At 40.9% G+C, this 20,383-nt stretch overlaps 1 protein-coding gene across 1 annotated transcript; it reads left to right on the top strand.

Annotated features, from left to right (window-relative positions):
• Positions 1–11,938: 11,938 nt before the first annotated feature.
• LOC126020236 (uncharacterized protein C2orf78 homolog) lies at positions 11,939–19,977 on the top strand. The gene is made up of 6 exons (XM_049781686.1): positions 11,939–12,014; positions 12,259–12,288; positions 16,658–17,423; positions 17,572–17,684; positions 18,761–18,960; positions 19,471–19,977. Exons 1-6 carry the CDS (start codon positions 11,939–11,941, stop codon positions 19,975–19,977), a joined length of 1,692 nt encoding a protein of 563 aa, XP_049637643.1.
• The last annotated feature ends 406 nt before the right edge of the window (positions 19,978–20,383 follow it).

The raw sequence follows: 20,383 nt of genomic DNA, 5'->3' as shown, positions 1-20,383 counted from the left end.
GGTTCCAATGTCAGAACACACATCAAAAAAATAAGTTTTGGTTTGGGGACCACACCCAGCTGGACTCAGGGTTCATTCATGGTGGATATGGGAACCATATGGGGTGTCAAGGATCAATTATGGACAATGATCTTCAGGGCAGCACCTTACTCATTGTATTATCTCTCTGGTTTGAAGAAAATTTCTTTAAATTGTATGCTTTCTCTCACTCTTGTGTGTGTGTGTGTGTACACACACACACACACACACACACACACACACACACACACACACACACAAGGGTATCTGTGTATCTGTGTATACTTAGTGCTGGGGATTGAACTCACACATAGAAGACAAATGCTTTACCATTGCTTTACCCCTGGCCCATAGTTATATCTGATCTCCACTGGATTCAGTGAAATAATGGAATGATGGTCAAAGAGATAATAACAATTATCTTATTCATGCAGCCAACCTTAGTTTGATCCTTGGCACCACAAATGATCCCCATGCATTGCCAAGGGTAAGCCCTGAACACTGCTGTATGGCCCCAAATCTCATCTCTCGAGGTCAGAGTGATAGCAGAGCAGATAGAGAGCATTTGTGTTGCATGCAACTGACCAAGGTTCAATCCCCTGATTCCCACATGGTTACCCAGGCTGCCCAAGAGCAATTCCAAAGAGCAGAGTCAGAAGTAACCTTAGCAACACCAGGTGTGGTCTATAAACAACCAACTAACCAAACCAAACAACTAACCAATCAACCAAATCAACCAGCCAACCAACCAATACCCATCCCTTTGACCAAAAGGGAAAGAAAAGTAGAATGAAAATATATAAAAACCAAACCCATATTTTATCCTAATGAATGTGGAATCTGGGATTCCATATGGTCACATGAACCTGCCAGGAGCCATTTCTGAGCACAGAGCTAGGGGTAAGCCTTGAGCATCAACGAGTGTAGACCAAAAACAAAAATAAAGAAATAAAAATAAAACATTAAAAATATAAATGAATATAGAATGTGGCTTATCTTTTTTTTGTTTTGTTTTGGGCCACACCCATTTGATGCTCAGGAGTTACTCCTGGCTAAGCGCTCAGAAATTGCTCCTGGCTTGGGGAACCATATGGGATACCGGAGGATCGAACCGCGGTCCTTCCTTGGCTAGTGCTTGCAAGGCAGACACCTTACCTCTAGCGCCACCTCGCCGGCCCCTTAGAATGTGGCTTATCTTTTAGAAATAAAATTTATTATTGCTATAATTAAGCAAAACAGTTTATGATCACCTGTCATCAATATTTTAAACATGAATCTGACTAAATTTTAAAGGAGCCATTGTAACATATTGATGAGGGTAATTTTCTTTAGTTAATATGTTGGGAATACAAGAAGAAATTTCATTTTGTTGTTCTTGCCATTTGACTATATACTCTCCCAAAACTTTTGTCTTAGTCACCAAAATATCCATCTTTGATAATGCCATGCTTTGTAATATTTGATCCCCCGGCGTCCCATATGGTTCCCGAAGCCAGGAGCGATTTCTGAGAACATAGCCAGAAGTAACCCCTGAGCGTCAATGGATGTGGTTCCCCCCATTTTTTTTTCCTGTTCTAAAAGTACAGAGTAGGGACCCGGAGAGATAGCACAGCGGTGTTTGCCTTGCAAGCAGCCGATCCAGGACCAAAGGTGCTTGGTTCAAATCCCAGTGTCCCATATGGTCCCCCGTGCCTGCCAGGAGCTATTTCTGAGCAGACAGCCAGGAGTAACCCCTGAGCATTGCCGGGTGTGGCCCAAAAACCAAAAAAATAAAAAATAATAATAATAATAATAAAAGTACAGAGTAAAAGTTCCAAGGTAATTTATTTGGTCAATTTCAGCTTCAATATCTACAATTTGCTATTGTCCAAAGAAATTCTTTTTTTTTTAATTTTTATTTTTAATTATGAGAACAAGGGTGCAAAGAAAGAGGACAAGGTAAAGTTACAGTGGAAGGACAATCACCCATAACATAATTCTCAGAAGTCCCCTTGCTGATATCTTAACTTTGAAATTTCAGCCAAAGAACATTAAGATAAATAAGACAGAATCCATGTACAATTACTTTGTCCCTCAAGTCCCCAGATTGTAACACATTATAATATTTCTTAACAGTACACAAGGCAATCTAAAGCCATAAAACTTACGTAACTCCTTAAACATTACAGGCATAGTATTTTCTTACATTTCCATATACATGCATATTAGCTTAAGTTAACCTCAAATTTTAAGTGAGTTCTTTTTAAGGATTAGAGTCAAAGGAGCACAGTAAAAATGGTGTTAGAGTGGCAATTGTTGTTTGCATAGGCCCACCAAAATATGAGGGACATGGAAAGAAATAACCTTGGCCTAAGTACAAAAAGACCAGACCCCTGAAGTTTCCTGGCACAAGACCAAGTCTAGGCTCCAGGCAAGCTAGATCATCCAGTCCAATACATTGTCTGTAGTGCCAACACACTTTTATTTTTCACACAGTCTCTGTTGTTGGTATCATGTTTCTGTATTAAAGATCCTGGAATCTGCATATCTTACATTGAAGTCAGGATGTGGAGCATCCTCTCCTTTCACCTCACAATCAAAGGGCAATGCAGGGAGCCCTGTCCTGTAAGCAGGTCGTTGTTGTTGTTAAGTCTTCTCAGTGTTAAGGGAAGTCTCTTTTGAGCAGGTCGAAGTCTGAGCAGTGTAGGTCTTCCGTGGTAGAGGATTGCTTCCAGGTGATGTTATAGACCAGCCTGGATGTTTCGTGGATGGCTTCCCTGGTTCAGGGGAGAATAGATTATGCCCTTTCTTCTAAGGTCTGTGCCAGGTCATTATGTCAATGTTCAGGGTGTAAGGTCCCTTTGCACTACAAGATTTGTGTGTTCCAATCTCTATTAGATAGGATCTTATTTGTATGTATAGTATTTTCCCATTTTAATGTGCCTATGCAAATAAGAAGCAATGCCACGTGGTGTTATTGGCGCATATGGGGGCCATAAGAACAATTCCAATGATTCCCATGACATGGTTCAATCATAAGCATTAAACTGGGGGACTTTTCCACCAAAATTCTAAAGAAATTCTTAAAGCAAGCAACTGGCTTCTTAAATATATCTAACAGCTCCCATAGAACAGAAGTGACAGTATGTAAAGATAAGTTTCTTGAGACTCAACAATGCTGGAAATATGAAATATAAACTGAAACCACACAACTTTAATATGTCACCAAGGTGGCAGACAGGATTAGGACTGGGGGATGACAGATTATTGGAACACTGACAATGGGAGTTGACAATGGTGTTGGGATTGGTGTTGAAATATTATATGCCTAAAACTCAACCATCAATAACTTTGGAAACCACAGTTCTTTAATTAAATATAAAAAAGATTCTGAGGCCAGAGTGATAGTACAGCAGTAGGGCATTTGCCTTACTCGTGGCTGCTCACGATGGACCTGGGTTCAATCCCCAGGAGAAAGTTCTGAGTGCATAACCAGGAGTAACCCCTGAGTGTCACTGGGTGTGCCCCCCAAAAAAAAGATTCCCATAGATCTAAAATATAATACAGTAAGTCCAATAATGTCCTCTGAAAAATGGAGTACAATAGTAACAACACATCATTCCCTTTTCTTATTTTTAAATGTTTTACTTTAAAAAATGGGGCATAGCAAAGGATAATACAGTGGGCAGGGTGCTTGCCTTGTCCCATATTGACCCCCAAAGCTACAGGAGTCATCCTGCAGTACAGAACTAAGAATAAACCCTGGACATGGCCAGATGTGGCCCCAAAACAAAAAAAAATTGTTTTTTCAGTTTTATGTTCATACCTGGCAGTTCTCAGGGCTACTTTTGGCTTTGTAATTAAAATACACAAGATTTAAACACTGTAAAACTTCCAGAGTATCATACAAAACAAGACCTGAATTCTGAAAGCTCTTCAGAAGATTCTAAGGTTCAAATTAACAGACTTTACCAAGAGGACTAAGACCATCTTCTGATCATTCTGAAACTCAAATTCAGCACTACTCAACAGTTTTCCTATATTCCTGAACTCATTCATCCAACAATTATATTATCTCTACTGGCTACAATTCTTTAAATATTTCTCTAATAGGAAAAAAACGTTTGGGGGTTGGAGTGATAGTACAGCAATTAGGGCATTTGCCTTGCATGGATCCCTGACATTCCATACAGTGTCTCAAGCACCACCAGGAGTGATTCCTGAGCTTCTGGATGTGAATTTAAGAAAGGAAGTAAGGTAAGTTTTGGACCAGAGAGAGTAAGGGGGCTTGCCTTACATAGAATGACCGACTCTTAATTGCCAGTCCTACAGTACCAGCAGAAGTCATTCCTCAGCACAAGCCAGAAATAGACACTGAGCACTTAGGGGTGTGACACAATCCTGCCCCGCACACCAAAAAAAAGAAAGAAAGAAAGGAAAGAAAGGAAAGAAAGGAAAGAAAGAAAGAAAGAAAGAAAGAAAGAAAGAAAGAAAGAAAGAAAGAAAGAAAGAAAGAAAGAAAGAAAGAAAGAAAGAAAGAAAGAAAGAAAGAAAGAAAGAAAGAAAGAAGAATAATTGTGCTTTTCCTTTTTTAATCATTGGGGGGGAGGGAGAGAGAAGTGAAAGTCACACCTGGCAATATTAAGGGGATTATTCCTAGCTCTACACTCAGGAATCACTCCTGGGGGTTCTCCAGAGACTATATGAGGTGCTGGAATTGAACTGGAATCAGCCAGTGTATGGCAGATAAATGCCCTACCCACTGAATAATCTCTTCTCTCTCACTCTCTCCTCCCCCCCCCCCCTTATTACTCCTGGTTCACTCAGAAATCACTCCTGGCAGGCTTGGGGACTATGAGATGCTGGCATTGAACCCAAGTTGGCAACATGCAAAGCAAGCATCCTACCCGCTGTGCTATCATTCCGGCCCCTATTTATTTTAAATCCATTCATATAATCCTATTATATTACCTTCTTATTTTCCAGATTATCTCAGAATCAGTCAGACTGTGTGGCTCAGTGGCAGAGCACTTGTATGTCTGAAGTGCTAATTTTGATTCCAGGCCACTCTGATTTCAGGGATCAAATTTGATTCTCAACTTATCTGGCCCTCATTTATCTGGATGATCCTCTGAGCATGGTCAGGAACATGAACACTAATCCATGATTAGCTCTCAGCACAGCTAGGTGTGGCTTAAAAACAAATATATCTTCTTGGGGTCAAGGTGATAGCTCAAAAGGCCAAAGTACATGCTTTGCATACTGAAGTCCTAGGTTTGATCCCTGATATATCAACAGGATCACCCCTGATCACATCTGCACTGAGCAGGTGGTTATACCACACTCCTAATAAATGATCTTGTTCATTCCTTGGCTTCACCCATATTATTGTGTGTAATTTTTAATTTAATTTTTAATATATATTTTTTGGTCACACCCGATGGCGCTCAGGGGTTACTCCTTCCTCCATGCTCAGAAGTCACTCCTGGCAGGCTCAAGGGACCATATGGGATGCCAAGATTTGAAACGGGGTCCCGCCTGTGTTGGCAGTGTGCAGGGGAAAGGCTTTCCTGCTGTGCTATCGCTCCAGCCCCAAGAATGGTTTTAAAACTTGGTGGTGGGGGCACACCTAGCAAGCGGTAGGAAATTGGCTTTGCACATGCTAACTAGGACAGACAGCGATTTGATCCCCCAGCATCCCATATAGCACCCAAGCCAGGAGCGAATTCTGAGCGCATAGCAAGAAGTAACCCCTGAGTGTCACTGGAGTGACTCAAAAACAAATTTAAAAAAACCAGAAACATTTTAGTTTGTTATGTTTATGAAAACATATTGTCTGTCAGTAGTGCAAGTGATTAATGACTTGCTTTATTATCTTAATAAACATAGACTCATTACTATAACGAATGGGAGGAGTTCCCTAAACTGAAGCCTGACAAAAGTGGGACTGCTTCCTTTCTGCTAAGGTGACATTTCCCCAGATCTCAGCCTACTTCCTTCTACCTTTCACTACCTCTCAAGACCAGAAATGGTCTTGTTGTGAATCTGACCTCCATATTGGCTAGTCCCTACCTCTAATTGCCTACTTTATGACATCATTCTCCCACCTCACCTATCACGAGCTGGTAGAATCCTGGGGTTGTCATGGATTTGTGTGTAAATAAATTTGAATCCTAGCAAGTGACCAGTGACCAACCAGTGATTAAACAGGTTCATCCTGTGTTGGCAGCGTGCAAGGTAGATGCCTTCCTACTGTGCTATCACTACGGACCCAAGAATGGTTTTAAGTACTGGTAATGGAGGGCACACCTAGCAAAGCATAGAGGTTACTCCTTACTCTGCATTTAGGAATTACTCCTAAAAGTGCTTGGGTACCATACAGGATGCCGGGGATTGAATATGGACCAAATATCCTACTTACTATATGATCTATAATCCAAGCTTTGCAGTTTTATATTTTTTTAAGTATGAGGCAATTGAAAAACAAGTATTTGTGACACATGAAAATTGGATACAATTCAAATATTAGGAACCAGAATAGAGCTTTACTGGTTCAGAGGTAGGAGTTAAAGTACTTGCCTTGAATGCTGCCAAACTAAGTTCATTTCCTGGCAATTCAGATGTTTCTTGAGCATAGAACCAGAAGTAATAAGAGTGCCATGCCACTGTGTGTAGTCCAAAGCCTCACCTTCTCCACAAAATAGTTATATTGCAATGAAACCTCTTTCATTATATATGATTTTTGGGGTGTTTGGCTATATCTAGTGGAGTTCAAGAGTAACCCAGGGTGGTGCTCAGGGAACCATATGCGATGTCAAGGATTCTAACAAGGCAAGGCAAGATCCTTAATATATATATATTATTTATCTGGCCTCACTATTAGAAATTTTGCTTTTTAATCTTGTTTATTATGCTACACCCTTTGGAACTCAGGCTTTGCTCTCTATGGTGCCAGGGAATCTAACCTAGGTCTCTAGTATATATAGCATGTGTTCCCATCCCCTGAGCTTTTTCTTCCAGTCTTCTTTGAATTCATTTGTACAAAAATTTAAATCATAGACAAAAATGTCTCAATGATTTACTCTGTACCCCTACAAACAAAAGGTTACTGAAGAATTTTACAAGCATTTAAGTAAGCAATGGAAGATACAAAGATTTAGGAAACATGGTGTTTGGGGTTGGAGTGATAGCACAGATGGAAGAGTGTATGCCTTGCACGACGCTGACCCAAGTATGATCCCCGGCATCCTATATGGTCCCCCGAGCCTACCAGGAGTCATTTCTGAATTTCTAAACAGTGAGCCAGGAATAGCCTCTGACACCACCCAGTGTGGCCCACAAACCCAAAAACAAAAGAAACAAACAGCTTGCCTGGCCCATAACTGACACCTCAGCACCAAATAGGATCTCCTGAACACCAACAGTATTGGTTCCTGAGTAGAGAACCAGGAGTCAGACCTGAGCACATATGGGTGTTGCCCCCAAAACAGAAAAATACAAGCCACCCACCTTCCACCCCAAAAGGAAAGGAGCTGATGACAAAGTCCAATAGGCTGAGGATGCTCTGCATGCAGGAGGCCTGGATTAGAACCCTAGTACAGGGGCCAGAGAGATAGCATGGAGGTAAGGAGTTTGCCTTGCATACAGAAGGTCAGTGGTTCAAATCTTGGCATCCTATATGGTCCCCTGAGCCTGCCAAGAGTGACTTCTGAGCATATAGCTAGGAGTAACCCCATAGTGCTACCAGGTGTGACTCAAAAACCAAAAAAATAAATAAACAAATAAAGAATCCTAGTACAACATGGTTCCCTGAGAATGGCCAAGAGTCTAGAGTTTATTGAAATTTATTTGGTCAGATACATTCAAATATTATATAGCGAGAGCCTGAGAGTTAGCACAGCAGTAGGGCATTTACCTTAAACACAGCCAACCCAGGACAAACAGTGTTTGAAGCCCAGCATCCTATGTGGTCCCCCAAGCCTGCCAGGAGCTATTTCTGAGCACTGAGCCAGGAGTAACTCGTCAGGGCCGAATGGTATAAACCTAAACCAAAACAAAATATTATGTAGAGAAAGAAAGATAGGATTAGGCAAGAGCTGAGGATTAAACTCTTGGTGGAGCATGTTTTGCCTATAGGAGGCCTAGATTTGATCCCCAGCACAGCATGTTCCCTTAAGTGCTGTGGTTCCACAAACAAAAAATGAAACATGAAAGGAAATGAAAAGATAGAAAGCACAAAGCACTATTATGTAGGCCTTAATACTAGGGACGAACATAAATACACCTGAGAAAATGTCCATTTTGAACTTTATTGACCCAGATTTTTGTTTGTTTGTTTGTTTTTGTTTGGTTGGTTTTTGGGCCACACCCAGCAGTGATCAGGAGTTATTTCTGGCTGTCTGCTCAGAAATAGCTCCTGGCAGGCACGGGGGACCATATGGGACACCGGGATTTGAACCAACCACCTTTGGTCCTGGATCGGCTGCTTGCAAGGCAAACGCCGCTGTGCTATCTCTCCGGGTCCTGGCCCAAATTTTTAAGGAGTTTTGATAAAGATTTACTATTTACTTAAGGGATTTAAGACCACTTAAATAGATGAAGGAAAAACTTAAGGAAATATTATTCCCATTATTTCTACAATTAACCCTTCCTTTTACTTTTTGGCTTTTGGCTATACCAGGTGGTACTGGGATCCCATATCTGGACTACTACATATCTTTCACCAACCAATTCAACAGATAAATCAAAACAGCACGAAGTTCGAAGAAACTATATTTCCTGGAAGAACTGTTATAAAATATGTGGTTGCATGATCCTCGGTTTTAATAAATATGGAAAATATAAACTAAAAGATAAAATAATCATATAGCAAACTCTTTGAAGAATCAGTGCTAAGTTCTAATAAAAATAGATTTTGGGGGCTTGTGTGATGGCTCAGCTGTAGAGCATTTGCCTTGCACAAGGCTGACTCAGAATGGCCCACAGTTGAATCGCCCAGCATCCCATATGCTCCTCCAAGCCAGGAGCAATTTCTAAGAGCATAGCCATGAGTAACCCCTGAGATTCACTGGGTGTGGCCCCAAAACAATACAAAACTAAAACAAATAAATAAAAAATATCCTAAAGGGAGAACCCCAAGACTACTAGATCCAAATATGCTCCAAAATGATAAACAAAAAACAGAGCTCACAACACCCCCCCCCCACCTCACAATCCAACATATGCACCTCGATCCCAACAATTGGCAACAAGCATGAAAATGGCACAGCAGAGAAGGATTCAGAACAGATCTCCACCTGGTGCCCTGACCACAACATTCAAAAGAGATCTTAGAATGTTTTATTTATGGAAAATTTTAAAATCAAGATGCCACAGAAGGCAAACAAGGATACACCTCCTCCTCCCAAAGCTGTGGTCATCATGCACTTTACAAGCCAAGAAAATATTTCACAAAGGCATCCACAGACACACATCCATACATCCACAGATAAAACCTAACACTCATTCATCTTTGTAGACTCAAGACTGCAGAGTAGAAGACAATTCAAATGTTCTTGGAATACCAACCCCAGGAGAAATTAATTTGACTGTATGATACCGTCAATTTCCCTCTGACCAATGTGCTAACAATGAACTAGATCAGGGGTGGTGAACAAGTTCGATACAAAGAGCCAAAATTTTAAGCTGTGAGAGTCAGAGGGCCACACCACACAGTGACCTGCCAAAACAGACGAACACTCACACAAAAGCATATAATTTTAACAATATATTAAGCACATATTGCATTTTGCCATTTTGAGTGAGGGTCAAAATCCTGCAGTGATGGTGAGGGTGTGCTGCATCCTCCACACTAAGAACTAACGGCAACATGTGGCACAACCTGTGACACACGGGTCCCCTGGCTCCCTGGCCCGTGCAGTTTTTTCTGAGGGATGGGAGACAGGAGGATGCAGCCTGGGGGCAGACCTGATAAAAAGAAGACTTATATTTGACTGGTTCCTGATAAGGATGCCTTGAAAGTTATCAGCAATATAGGACATCTAAACTGAGCCCAATTGGCTCAGGATTTTTATTTTTTGGTATTTAGATACTGAATTTTTGATTTCTAAATATATTTTTTAAACTTAAAAATTTAGGGGCCAGAAACATAGCACAGAGATAGGGCGTTGGCCTTGAAATCAGCCGACCCAGGATCGACAGTGGTTCGAATCCTGGTATCCCATATGGTCCCCCATGCGTGCCAGGAGCGATTTCTGAGCACAGAGCCAAGAGTAACCCCTAAGCTCTACCAGGTGTGACCCATAAACAAAAACAAAAGCAAAACAAAAATAACTTAAAAATTTAAATAAATTAATTTTTCTTTCACAAATCCTCAGGTTCTTTTCTACCACACTATATTTTACCATATATGTACTATAAATGTATATGTTTATGTTTATGCACATACATGTATACATTTACACATATGTACATATATGCATACATACATACACATGTATTTGGTTTTGGGGCCACACCTGGCAGCACTCAAGGGTTACTTCTGTCTCTGTGCTTGGAAAGAGCTCCTGGTAGGCTTAGGAACCATATGGGTTGCTGGGACTGAATCCATGTTGGCAGGGTGAAGCCACCCCTGGTACCCTGTTTCTACCTCTCAGGGTTTGACAAAGTAGGGTAGTAGAGGCAGAGAAATAATTCACAGCAGTCAGAAAAAATATTCATTGGAGTCAGCTCACTTTATTCTGACATGGCTTTCTCTCCTAGGAGATTCTCTGTCATGTCTTTTTGTGCCAAACTATTCCTGCCCTGTGCTCCTAAGTGATCTTTCTCTGTTTGATGAGCTTTGTTACTCAACCCCAGTCAGACTCCTTTCTTGATTATTCAGAATCCCACGAAGGTCCTTGTAACCCAGATGTGTGTTTTCATATCAAAAGAGGTTAGGGACAAAAGAAAGTTAGGGGTAGGGTTCACCTTACACTGGAGATCAAATCAGCACTGAAAGTAGGAAAACTTAACAGGTAAGACCCCCTTGTAACCAATGTGCAAACCACAATATCTCAAAAGGAAAGAGAATGATAAAGAGACACAGAAAGAGAGAGAGAGAGAGAGAGAGAAAGAGAGAGAGAGAGAGAGAGAGAGAGAGAGAGAGAGAAGCAAATTGCCAGAATTAGAATAAGGTGGGGTGAGTGGGTGGGCGAGAATTGGTGATGGAAAGTGTGCACTGGGGAGAATGGGGTACACTGAATGACTAAAAGCCAAAATGACCACGTTCCTTTCATTCCCTTGTAAAATAGCAATTAGATTTGTTTTCTTTTCTTTCTTTTTTTTTTTTTGGGGGGGGCGGGGGTTGGTGCTACACCAGGTGACGCTCAGGGGTTAACTCTGGCTACGTGCTTAAAAAAAAATCCTGGCTTTGAGAACCATATGGGGCTCCGGGATCGAATCAAGGTCCATCCTGGATCAGCAGCGTGAACGGCAAACTCTCAACAACTGCACTATCGCTCCTGCCCCAGCAATTATATTTCATATGCATCTGTAATATTTATAACTGGGACTTGAGCGGTGGCCCAAGCAGTAGGGCATCTGATTTGCATGCACTAATCTAGGACTGACTGACAGCGGATTGATCTCCTGGTGTCCCATATGGTCCCCGAAACCAGGAGCAATTTCTGAGCGCAAAGCCAGGAGTAACCCAGGAACCTCACCGGGTGTGGCACAAAAATATTTATAACTAGGTATTATACATAATTTGAAATATAACATATTAAAATTTTTATTTTATTATGTTACGTTTGTGAAAACATTAATATTGGCCAATCGTACAAGTGATTAATGACTTGTTTTATTATATGAATAAACATCGATAAACTCATTACTATAATGAAGGGGAGGATTTCCCTAACTGAAGAGTCTGATGAAAGTGGGACTGCTTCTCTCTGCTAAGATGACATCTCCCCAGATCTCAGCCTTCTTCCTTCATGAAAGCATGACCTCTCAAGACCAGAAATGGTCTTCTGATTGTGAATCTGACCCCCATATTGGCTAGTCCCTACCTCTAATTGCCTACATTATGACATCATTCTCCCACCAAACCTATCACGAGCTGGTAGAATTCTGGAGTCGTCATGGGCTTGTGTGTAAATAAATCTGAATCCTAGCAAGTGACCAGTTACCACTCACTAGTAGCCTCTATTGGACACTAGCAATCTTCTGCCTCAGTGCTCAGACATACACTAGAGTGTCTCTTCATCCCTTGTACATAAGATCATTATTTCTCTACTTTGACCATGTCAGGTAAGGCAAGGAACTTTTAAACAGTTTTCATGAGGTTTCTTGACCCTAAATAAAGTCAAAAAAGTACTAGTCAAGTAATAAAGTTAAAATGGGGAGGGGGGAATGAAGGAGAGTATTAAACTAAAACTTCTTAATCCTAATTTTAGCTTTGAATCTGATATTTGCTGATCCTATCATTTTATACTGGTCACAAATTTTAATCCTTTCACAATAAGCGTTATTTGTTTATTACATTATATCATTTACATATATGCAACTTCATACACATTATACTTATATATTTATATGTTATTGTATTTGAGTTTATTCTCTGTGGTTCCTTTTCTTTCACATGGTGTTTTTTTAATAGTATGTACATGAAAATATGTACATAAAAAAGACACAGTACTTCAACAACAAAAAAATACTATACTATGGAACACTGGTTAATGATATGCCAGGATACTGTATCTTATGGTCTCTCCACTTGTATTTACACTTTAGTATTTTAAATTTAGTGCTGCTCCAAAATGGTAGTCTCACAACTTGAGTATTCTTTCTAAACTAAGTGCTGACTGACCAACAAATACCAAGAAAAATAAGACTACATGAGGGAAAATAAAATAGAAAAGGAGAAGGGAGAAAATGAAGTTATGAAAGAAGGAGTAACAGTTGGGCAGAATACTGAGAGAACAAAGATTTTTAAATTCAAACAGAAAGTAGTGTGTTCAATGCGTTCAGAGCAAGTCAAAGCAGTTTATATTAATAAATGCCAGGACTCAATGACTAGAAAAACTCAACTAACCTTGGAACAGCATGGCTCTAGGAATAGAGTTGATCAGAAACTCATCATCATGTTTTCATTTTTTGTTGCCTCTCAGAACACAGTTGGCAGTTGACAGTTTGGAGTAGAAACAAACTTCAGAAATGATGCTTCCTATAAGTAACTTATAGTAATTTTTTAGGGGTAGAAGAAACAGATTCTTCAATGTTTTGTTTCATTCTGATTTCGAAGCTATATACATGCTCTTTCTGTTCAAATCAAAACATAATATCTACTAACTTGAAGCAGAGAATTGATATGTGTGGTAAAGAGGTACCAATAGAAGGCTGCCATTTATCCTTACAAATATTTCCTTCCTGACAGATATACTGATAACAATCAACATTTTTTTGTAGATCCTAAGAAGAACAATATTTAAGTCCCATATTTCTTTTTTTTTTTTTTTTTTTTTTTTTTTTTTTGTTTTTTTTTTTTTTGGGGCCACACCCGGTGACGCTCAGGGGTTACTCCTGGCTATGCGCTCAGAAGTCGCTCCTGGCTTGGGGGACCATATGGGACGCCGGGGGATCGAACCGCGGTCCGTCTCCTAGGCTAGCGCAGGTAAGGCAGGCACCTTACCTCGAGCGCCACCGCCCGGCCCCTAAGTCCCATATTTCTATGACACATTTATCTCCAACAGTTTTATAAAGTCACAGATGTACCTACATTAAAACATTTCAGTTGTATTGTAATCCTCATTGGTGTAAGCTTTGGGAAAAACATTGTCATGAATGCTACACAGTCATAATTTAAATGTTAATAATATGTATTAAAAACAGAATTATTTCTATATGTTCTATTTTTCTTCAATGTGATTATTTTAACTGAAATTATATGTATGCTACATTTGATATCTGTAGATTGCAGGTTGATATTCAGACAATATGAATGAGTACAATAATAAAATTAAGCCAGATCTACAGCTCTTCAACTGCTACCCACAAATGGCCACTCAAAATTTTCTAGTTGTTCTCTTCAAGTAGGATCATAGCACATCTTATGGCGACAAAGTTACCCCAGGCTCAGACAGCATAAACAGTGACACAGAAAGTACACACACACACACATACACACACACACACACACACATACACACACAAAAAAAAAACACCAACACAAAACACCAACTAGTAAATTTTTAGACAAAGATATTACTAACACTCTAGAGAGATAGAAAATAATTTCAAGGAAACACTTATTATTGTCATTTTGGTCAATCTATTTGTCTTTGTGTTATAACACACAAAGTGAAGAAAATTTCTTTGTCTGCATGCAAAGGGGCAAATTATGGTGGTAGGTGGGAATATGGGGACACAAGTGAAAGGAAGGTCACACTGGTGGCGTGAAACTACTGTATCAAGAAGAGCTTGGTATATCATGGAGTCATAAAAAAAGTTAAAAACGGGGCCAGGAAGGTGGCGCTAGAGGTAAGGTGTCTGCCTTGCAAGCGCTAGCGTAAGACGGACCGCGGTTCGATCCCCTGGCGTCCCATATGGTCCCCCCAAGCCAGGAGCAATTTCTGAGCGCATAGCCAGGAGTAACCCCTGAGCATCAAACGGGTGTGGCCCAAAAACCAAAAAAAAAAAGTTAAAATTGTGAAAAAATAATTGAATTTTGTAATATTCATTGTATTTATTTCTGCTTTATATGGGTTGTGTTTATTAGGATACAAATACTTTGTCTACCATAGTTTCACTTTTATGCAGTTTATCACTTATTGTGCAAGTTACTGCTAAATCTTTCCTGTCTATGGACTTGGTAAAGTAAGCACTCAAAAAACCCTTAATTAAATTTTTGACTAATATATTTCTCTAAAATAGAATATTGAGTTCATAAAGTTTCATGCCTGACACAATTCATTAATCAACTTGTACTTTTTTTTTGTTATTTATAAACTACACTCAATTTTGTTTAGGGCTCACAACTGACTCTGCTATCACTCATTGTAATTTGGTGCTTATTAGTTCTAATTTCATTAATATCTGTCTAGTTATTTTTCAGTTCTGTGATACCTACTTTACAGAATTATACTCTATTTTTATAAAAATTTATTTCTTCATATGTAAATTATAGGTAACACCAAAACTATTGAAGTATGCTTAATTATTTTAGATGATTATTTTTATAACTATTACATAGGTAAGCAAGTCAAGATTCAAAATTAAATAATGCTTTTCCCCAAAAAAGCACTTCACTAAAAAAATAATTTTTTCGGGGCCGGGTAGGTGGCGCTGGAGGTAAGGTGTCTGCCTTGCAAGCGCTAGCCAAGGAAGGACCGCGGTTCGATCCCCCAGCATCCCATATGGTCCCCCCAAGCCAGGGGCGATTTCTGAGCACATAGCCAGGAGTAACCCCTGAGCGTCAAACGGGTGTGGCCCAAAAACCAAAAAAATAAAATAAAATAAAATAATAATTTTTTCTTTTTTTTTAATTGCACAAAAGCAATCACCTATGTCAACTCTTTTAATAAGTTAACATTACATGGTAAGTTTGAGTCACTGTACCATTTTAATCATTAAATTATACTTTATTTTCATATCTTTTTTTTTTTTTTTTTTTTTTTGGTTTTTGGGCCACATCTGGCGGTGCTCAGGGGTTATTCCTGGCTGTCTGCTCAGAAATAGCTCCTGGCAGGCACGAGGGACCATATGGGACACCGGGATTTGAACCAACCACCTTTGGTCCTGGATCGGCTGCTTGCAAGGCAAACGCCACTGTGCTATCTCTCCGGCCCTCATATCTATTTTTTAGTATCTTTTTTTTGTTGTTGTTGTTTTTGGACCACACTCGGTGACACTCAGGGGTTACTTCTGGCGATGTGCTCAGAAATCGCTCCTGGCTTGGAGGACCATATGGGACACCAAGGGATCAGACCACGGTCCGCCCTAGGTTAGGAGCGTGCCAGGCAAATGCCCTACCACTGCACCACAGCTCTGGCTCTAAATGTAATAATTTTTTGAAAAATTATTCAAACATCACCTTGAGAAGATTCAAGGTACAAGGCATATTTTTATCTAGGGACTTGGATAGATGTTAATCTAAGTAACGATAGAAGAACCCCCAAACCAAAATGAGAACTGAAGATTACAATGGTAACAGCTGTGCTGCTTTCTCGTTGATCCAATGCCTCTTTTAATAGGTTCTCTTGCTCCTGGTTTGAGCTCAAACCTGAGTTTTGACAAGGAAGTCCACATGCCTAGGTTCTGCAACTTGGTAATAATCCTGACTTAGGAAGAACTCCATCACTGCGGGAATAAGGCACTTAATTTCCTTGCAAGCAAGAGGAGCAGGGAGAGCTAAAACAGACTAGCTGTGTACAAGAAAACCACGTCCAAACAGGACCAACTGGTCTTTTATAGCTCTGCTTCCATGTTGGGAGCACAGTGTCACATACAAAACATGCGTGTTCAGCACTTGAGCCACTAAAATCTGTTTGATATTTGGTAGGTTAGTATTAGTATTATAAGCTCCCTTGTGGTTACAACTTGATGGTAATATTACTCCTTTCCTACTGAGAGATGGTTTATCAGTGTCATTGATGTGTTCTTCACCTTTTGCTCCCCACAGAAAATTTCCAAACTCCATCTGTATTGGGAACTGCAAATTCTTTGCAGCTTTCTCTTGCAGTGGTGAACAATACAGCTTCCCTAGCAGGAAGTACTTGCAACTACTCCAGAGTATCTGCTCCAGCTGTTGGCTCGGCCTGTCTCCTGCCCTCAGCCGCTGGCACCTCTTTCCAACCACTGATACATAGTGCCGACTCTTACCAACAGTCTAACTCAAAGATGCTGTCTGGAGTGTCTGGCCAGAGTCAGATATTTGCATCAGCTGCCTGTTACCCAAGTAGTATTCAATGGGATATTAGTGGAAGCGCTCTAAAGAAGTCTTCTCCTGGAGACTTCACTATGACAGTCACCAACCAAGACCCAACTGTCTCTTCCACGTCAGTGGCAGCTCAGTATCATAACACCTCACATACCACCAGCACAGTGCCTCTGTACTCATCTCTTTCTGCCAGACTTGTTGAGAGGACACCTCAGTGTCCACCTCACAATCATAGCCTGTTGCTTCCGTTCCAGGAAGGGAGCCAGGTGAATGACTCTAATCATGGCACATTGAGGTCTCTCCTCTCTCAAGAACTTGGTACCTTTCTGCAAACCTATGGCTCCATATCATACCCTGGAGGTAGGGGCTCTGTCCTACAAACTTACAACAATTCATCCTTCGAAATGGTTATACAGGAGGTTCAGCCCACAACTAACATGCTGCTGGCCACTAACACTGGAATCAGTTGCTCTGTCTGCTCAGCCCATCATGGAATCAAGTTTCAAAGGTGAGTACAATCAGCAAGGAGGGTAAGTCACCACTCAAAATAGGGTCAAATCTACACAAGGGAAGCAGTTCCTAGATAGGTGATATCTAAGTTCTCTCTAGAAGTCTAATAACCACTCCCAGCACTCCTGATAACACTCTATTTGCAGACTCTTTAGAAGAACACTTCGTGTACCAGACTGGGGCTATGGCAGGAGAATGGCCACTGAGGTTCCATACAAGAAACCATCAAGCGCACACCAAATAGGCCATATTCAGCAAGGTCCTAGTTGAGCAGTCTCAAAGTTCTTCATACAGAGAAGAAACTTCCTACCCTGAACTCGTCTCTTTCTTCTGAAGATATTTTAGAACTGTCACTGTGATGGTGCCATTTTTATTTTTCCTACCTGTACTTCGTGTGAATTTATTTTGTATTCAGATATCCTGTCAATGTCATCAAGCTTATAATCTGCACTTATCTATTACATGAAGAAGCACTTCATTCCTTCCGCTGGTGTATGATGTAAACTTATTTTCCAAAAGGAATGGGAAAATTCAGAGAACTCTATAGCTCTGCATTGCACTGAATATTGTACAAATCTCATACAGAGAGGGATTTATCCCTTCAGAAATATAGGGAAATGGAGAGATCTCTATAGCTCTAAATAGTATTTAATAATTAGCAAATATATATTGACAGGAGGTAGGATGATATTTTTCCTGAGAAAATGAGAGAAATTGGTATTACACTGTAGTTCTGCCATAGCATTGACTATTTTACAAATCTTTTACTTGGAGGAGGCAATGTATGTGACATACCAAAGCCACTCATGGATTATTCCTGTTTCTCTGCATATGATCCCTCCTAGTGATGTTTTGGAGGATGAAATGTGGCCCAGGAGATTGAACTTGGGCCAGCTGATTACAAGCCTTAATATAGCATGGACCTGGGGCCAGAGAGATAGCATGGAGATAGAGTGTTTGCCTCGCATGCAGGATGGTGGTTCGAATCCCAGCATCCCATATGGTCCCCCGAGCCTGCCAGGTGCGATTTCTGAGTGTAGAGCCAAGAGTAACCCCTGAGCACTGCCGGGTGTGACCCAATAACTAAAAAAAAAAAAACACAGATACCCTGAATCAGGCACACAAAACATCTAGTCACATAAGGGCCCCCTCTAATAAAATGAGGAAGACCAAAAAAAAAGACCTCAGATCCTGTTGACAGTAAACCCCATGCTCAAATTAAACCAAAGAATTCAATCAGGTTTTTAGAGGAAGAAGTGATTATAAGCATTGCAGCAGCAAAGGACAGGGCTCCTATGAACATGGCCAAACCCTTCACAAGCTTTTGTCCAACAGAAGCAAGTCCCAGAGTCACAGGCAGGAAAAGATGGGAAGTCAGAGAGAACAGCAGCAAGAAAGCTGATGAGAGTAGGCAGCTAGAGACCGAAGTTGAGATAGAAAGCAAGTCAGTCATCCCACACACAAAACGCAAGACAAATCCCTGTGAGCTTAGCCAAGAACCCTTGAAAAAGCCCCGAAGCTGCCTAGGCATGCAAGTTGGTCATGCTCAATGGATAAAGACTGGGGCCGGGAAGGTGGCGCCAGAGGTAAGGTGTCTGCCTTACAAGTGCTAGCCAAGGAACGGACTGCGGTTCGATCCCCCGGCGTCCCATATGGTCCCCCCAAGCCAGGGGCGATTTCTGAGCACATAGCCAGGAGTAACCCCTGAGCGTCAAACGGGTGTGGCCCAAAAACCAAAAAAAAAAAAAAAATGGATAAAGACTGACCCAAACCCTGGAGACTCTTCCTCCAAGGTCCTAGAGAACTCAAACAAGCGAAGAGGCTTCCTGGATGGCTGCATTCTCTGCTCACAAACCAAGACTAGATGCTATAGGCAAAGAGAAAGGCCTTGAGGAAAGTTCAATCAAAACCCAAAAACCAAGCAGCACTGCTCAGGAGAAATGTCCATCTCTTCGTCTACATGAGCTGCCACCTCCTGGGAAGGTCAAACTGATCCCTTTACCATTTTAACCTTTGATAAGCCTCTGGCTCGATCTGTTCCTCAGAGGCAACAATCTCTGCACACTGTCATCCTGCAGCAGCTCACCCTCCTCATCCTGGTTCTACCACTTCAAGTCAAGGAAAAGCCCTTTTTTCCTCTAGGGAAACTCCCCAATCTTTGCCAGCTCCAGCCAGACCGACTGGGCCTATTAAGGACAACTCAGCTCAATTGGATTGGAAGCACTCTAGCACTTCTAGATTGGAAGCCTTGGGCTGCAACATCTAGATCTGCTCCATCTCAGGCATCAGTGGGCACTTTTCTCCTGAGGAAGCTAGGTTCCAGCTCTATGCCCAAGGGCCAGTCTCCAGCTAATGCTCAGAATCTGTTTCTACTGAAATACTTCAGCGCTCAACCAATTCCTTGGCGAAAGCCCAATGTGCCAAGACCTGTCATGTCAACACCCATCTCCCAAGAGCAGAGAGCAGAGCGTGAGGCCCTGAAGAGGAAGGCTCAGCAGGAGGGTGAGAATGCTGCCAAGAACACCTGTGGGCACAGTGCAAGTTTCCTCTGAGACAGAATAACAGACATGAACCTTTCTCAGACATGAACCATGAACAATATGAACCTATTAACAATACTATGGCTATGCAATTTGAGTTGCCAGAACTCTTAGTGCCACTTTAGATACCAAGTAGTTGTCCCTAGACAAAGACACTTCTAGATTTAGTCAGATACAGTTTGAAAAAAATAACATGAAGTAATAACATGCAAGAAAGTTAATGATAGGCCATAAATCTTCTGACTCTTTTGAATATTTTTCACTGAATCTGTTATCTGGAAAGGGTAGGGTTTGAAATAGGGAAAATAAGATGGAGACAAGTAGGAATGGAAAATTTTGAATTTAGTGAAGGAAACTTGGTTGAAGGCTTACAATATCATAAGATGAGATTTTTGTTTGTTTGTTTGTTTTTGGGCCA

The sequence above is a fragment of the Suncus etruscus genome, chromosome 10 (assembly GCF_024139225.1).
Source record: "Suncus etruscus isolate mSunEtr1 chromosome 10, mSunEtr1.pri.cur, whole genome shotgun sequence".
In the NCBI taxonomy this organism is placed as follows: Eukaryota; Metazoa; Chordata; class Mammalia; order Eulipotyphla; family Soricidae; genus Suncus; species Suncus etruscus.
This window is presented reverse-complemented; position numbering and strand designations above follow the sequence as displayed.

What these genes read in the sequence shown, in the direction of transcription:
- LOC126020236 (XM_049781686.1), top strand. Translation starts at nt 11,939, where the DNA reads ATGACATCTCCCCAGATCTCAGCCTTCTTCCTTCATGAAAGCATGACC. An exon ending in CTCTACTTTGACCATGTCAG is followed by an intron (nt 12,289 to 16,657) that starts GTAAGGCAAGGA and finishes TGCTCCCCACAG; the next exon opens with AAAATTTCCAAACTCCATCT. An exon ending in GAAGCTGCCTAGGCATGCAA is followed by an intron (nt 18,961 to 19,470) that starts GTTGGTCATGCT and finishes TCTGTTCCTCAG; the next exon opens with AGGCAACAATCTCTGCACAC.